The 4,199-nt window shown below is 40.0% G+C and overlaps 1 protein-coding gene across 1 annotated transcript in view; it reads left to right on the plus strand.

Annotated features, from left to right (window-relative positions):
- The first annotated feature begins 518 nt into the window (after positions 1-518).
- The window catches only part of LOC111953206 (neuropilin-1a-like), a 111,228-nt gene continuing 107,547 nt past the window's right edge, over positions 519-4,199 (plus strand). Inside the window, 2 exon segments of the mRNA XM_023972327.2 lie at positions 519-1,291; positions 3,434-3,608. Of these exon segments, the coding sequence (XP_023828095.1) occupies positions 1,225-1,291; positions 3,434-3,608 (242 nt within the window). The 5' untranslated portion in view covers positions 519-1,224.

Raw genomic sequence — 4,199 nt, forward strand, 5'->3', positions numbered from 1 at the left:
GTTCTTAACGGACTTGCCTAGTTAAATAAAGGTKAAATAAAATACAAAATAAAATACAAAATGTTTTTACAAGTAGTATATCTAAGTAGCCCATTAATGGGTAAAAATAGATCGATGTTAAAATATGTGAATATTTCAAATGAATATCTCTTKTTTAGAATGATAATTCGATATTGAATACAAAATAGAATTGAGGCTATTCTCTCCTAMGGAGCTCAATTTATTCCGAATTAGCATAGTAACTCTGAGAGAAGTCGTTTGGCACACAGACATTCAAGTTTCGGAGGCAGACAGTGGTCTATGTTATTGTTCTCCAGTAGTGATGTTTGTTAGCATAGTTAATTAGGGAGTTTAGTGGCATCTTACACATTGTGACAGTTCATCTCCTAGGGGAGGGATAGTGAAAGAGAGAGAGCGCCCTCGCGTTCTGCGAGGGAGAGCGAGTCTAGTGAGTCTCGGAGCAGGAGCCGAGACCTCCTCCGCTAATAAAGAGAGAGGTGGCTTCCAAAGGTTGGGCTTTGCACATTTGTAATCAAACCAATCAGAGACCCCTCTGAGATTTCGGCTAGAGCAGTCAGGCTGAGGCAGGCAGCACACTATTTCAAAAGAAGAAAAGCGTTCTCAAATTAGGGGGTGTATCCATCGCTTTAAGCCCCTTTTATGGCAATGCCTTTCGCCAGATGTTAGTATTACCAGTTCGTGTCCTGTCAGATTTGAGAATGAGCAGGGCGCGAAGGGGCACAACACGAGCTTGATTTGATGATCTGCTCACTTTTGAAACGAATATCCTCACCACTGCTGCTGCTTACTCTTAATATTTATTTCCATTTAGCACCGACGGTTTACCTCTTGCCTTGTCATCGTTTCCAAGGAGTTGAAACGGGAGTTGTTGGTGCTGGTGCCTGGGATTTTTACTTCTTCCTTTGCTAGCTCCGATGACTTGTGTGGAGGAAATGGCAACGCCAGCGTTTGAGAGAGGAACTCAACTGGAAGAGGAGAGAGGAAACCGGAGCTGAATGACAGGATGCAGCAGACAACCTGAGACATATCCAGACACATTTCAACTGCCTCAGTCAAGACACTTCTGCTTTATTTGTTTTCCTTCAGCCCCAAGCTTGAAAATAAGGAAGACTAACACGGCCTGAAAAACCTTGGGAGGAGTTTTATTTAGGTTCGTTTTTTGTTTTTTGTTTTTCCTATGAATATTTTTCTTACAAAACAAGGATGCATTGTGGATTAGTGCTGTTCCTCTTAATGGACATCTTCTTRGTTGCTAAAGCTTTCAAAAATGGTAAGTGACAACTATTATATGCTGGGATACTTTTCCTGATGTTGATAAAGGCACAGTGCAGCCACAAACATGATTTAGGTGTGTTTTACATATCCACACAATGAGGTTGGAATAATTCTCTGAAATTGTGAAAATGATGATAATACCATTTTAGTGTAGCCTAACAGCTGTTTGAAAAGACAGCCTGAAATGTCAGCCTGTTTTGGTGGGATGGAGTTTTGGCATGCCTGGTGACATCACCAGGCGGTAAATTAGTTATTAGACAAATAAAAAGAGAGTTCCAAACTTAATTGTTATTTGATATTGAGACAAAAACTGCTGCATTTGACCTTTAAGGACACATGAGTCTCAAAACCTCCKTGCATTCACCTGTCAAGTCTTCCCCGCGGGTCAGTGTTGTCATTGCCACCGGCTTATTATTTGAGTGTGCAGGTTCTTCTATTTTTGTAGAATATTATGAAAAGAGTGTCAAAGTTTGGGTACAGTAGTAGGCTGTTTCTTGCTGTAGCATATAGGCGACACTTAGACTAATTGTTTCATTTCTATGAGTAAACTTATTTACGAGAAAAACTAAAGAGAGACTATATTTCTATATAGTATATAGCTATATTTCCCATTCTCTTGAACATCGCATTGTCACCTATCCTATTCAAAACTAATTTCAAGTAACCTACTTTACATGGCAGATTGTAGTTATAATCCAAACGCATGACACTGTGGCTGTGCTGGGTTTGGTTGAGCTTCGCACACATAAATTAAGATGAATTGATAGGGTAATTTGGGCTACTTGAAGTGGCTTGCCTCTAGACACAAGAAAGGCGCGTTATTCTCTGGCGCTTGGAGAAGTGATCTGTATGAAAAGAGAAATACGTTTTATAAGGCGATAATCATTCGTTAATAAAGTTTAGTCCGCAAACGCAAATAGGTGGCGTAGATATTTGGTGATAGGCCTGTGTTTTCATACCCCCAATCCACAAATAAATGTAGCCTACATATGCTCGCCACATTTAATCTGGGAAATAGTCGGGTTTATAATACTCTCGAATTGTTTGGCGTTATTGCCATATGATATATTGTCTAAAAGTCACATGGCACCATATCGGCCATTCCTATCGAAGCTCAACCAAACCCCYCACAGCCACAGTGTAGTATCCGTTCCCCGTCCACTCTGTCCTCTACATTAATCAATTACTTCCTGCCAGGGCATATGGCCCTTAGTCATTACGAGTCTTTCTAGCTAATTACTGTTGGTGACATTTCACAGACTTAAACATTTTTCACGCGTAAAAGTAAGAACATCTATAATTTTCACTTGGGCTATAAGTGACTAACATATTCATCCTAACCGTTATGCCCCAACATAAAACACCAATAGTGATCGATAATAACACGAAATAAGAATAATAACACTAATTACACTTTTGGTAATGTTTGTGAACAACTGTATAGTTTAACGTCAAGCCTGTAAAAAGTGTATGATCTCATCTGAGCAATTAATACATTTAAAATAGATTTCGAGAGCTTGGCACTATAAGGTTCTATCAGAAACAATGTGATTCTGAGATAATTAGCTTGAATTAAATTAGACATTTTTATATTGTATTCTTTTTAATTTAACAACCTAAATTGGGGTACATAGAGTACTGCACAGGTAGAGAACATTGAACAGAACAAGGTTTGTCAATAACAACATTTTTACAAAAATGCAGATATAACCACAGTCCCAAACTTTCGATTTCTCAGATTTGGGGGAAATAGGCTCCCTAATTGTTAGCATTTTGATGGTCAGAAAGGATTTCCCTTACCCGTGCGTCTTTACGCATGTAGCCTAGTTAAGACATCTTTAGACAATGTAGGACAATATTTGTATGGCGTGGGTGGACCTATAAATGATGCTCCTGAATTTACTTTTATAATGATTGTTTTGACATTCAGATCAACTCAAATCCAGTTTTATTTTGAACAGATCCCCCTCATCTCCATCTCTACAATAATATAGCCTATAGTTTAGAAAACCTAGGCTATAATTGCTTATAACACATACTCTTGCCAACATTATTGACTCATTTAATCTCTGTAGGCTATCTGCGTTGCTTTGGGCTGTTGTGCTGACTGTATTTTTTTCCATGTTCTTTCTTGCAGACAAGTGTGGGGACAACATCAGAATAGCGAATGCGAATTACCTCACTTCACCTGGCTATCCGGCATCATATTTGCCATCTCAGAAATGCGTTTGGGTGATTACAGCGCCTGGACCTCACCAGAGAATTCTAATCAACTTTAACCCGCATTTTGATCTCGAGGACAGAGAGTGCAAGTAAGTGGGCTGCCCTCTACTCCACTCGTGCATATTGTACATGAAAGCCCGCCATCTAGTGGTCGTGGAATTCTTGAGCGCGCAGTACTGGGCAACATGAATATTAAAAAAAAATCCTTGGTTTGGAGTTTCTTTGCTGGTCATTGTTTGAGAATAATTGTARTACTATGTTGTAATATTTTTCCTGTTATCATGGTTTCACATCATTGAGGAAGTAAGCCCATTTAGTGGATGTCTAAACTTTAGTGGATGTTTTAACTCATTACCCTTCTTGCTGGGTTAGTTACAAATCCCTGTTTAACTTTTAAGCTGTAAGGTATTAAACCAGACTAGGGCTAAACGGTTAACCTGGCAGCTGCCAATGAAACCAGAGCTCCACAGTAATGTGATGAACCTGCTGCCTCCCTGTGTCAGTGGTGCCCTGAGGTGAAGCAAGACATGCAATGCCTTAGCCTGGGCTGACTGGCTCTTGCGCTGCGTCTGTCTTTGACTGCGCCCCCCTGTGTGTGTGTGTGTGTGTGTGTGTGTGTGTGTGTGTGTGTGTGTGTGTGTGTGTGTGTGTGTGTGTGTGTGTGTGTGTGTGTGTGTGTG

Source organism: Salvelinus sp. IW2-2015, linkage group LG27 (genome assembly GCF_002910315.2).
Source record: "Salvelinus sp. IW2-2015 linkage group LG27, ASM291031v2, whole genome shotgun sequence".
Lineage (NCBI taxonomy): Eukaryota > Metazoa > Chordata > Actinopteri > Salmoniformes > Salmonidae > Salvelinus > Salvelinus sp. IW2-2015.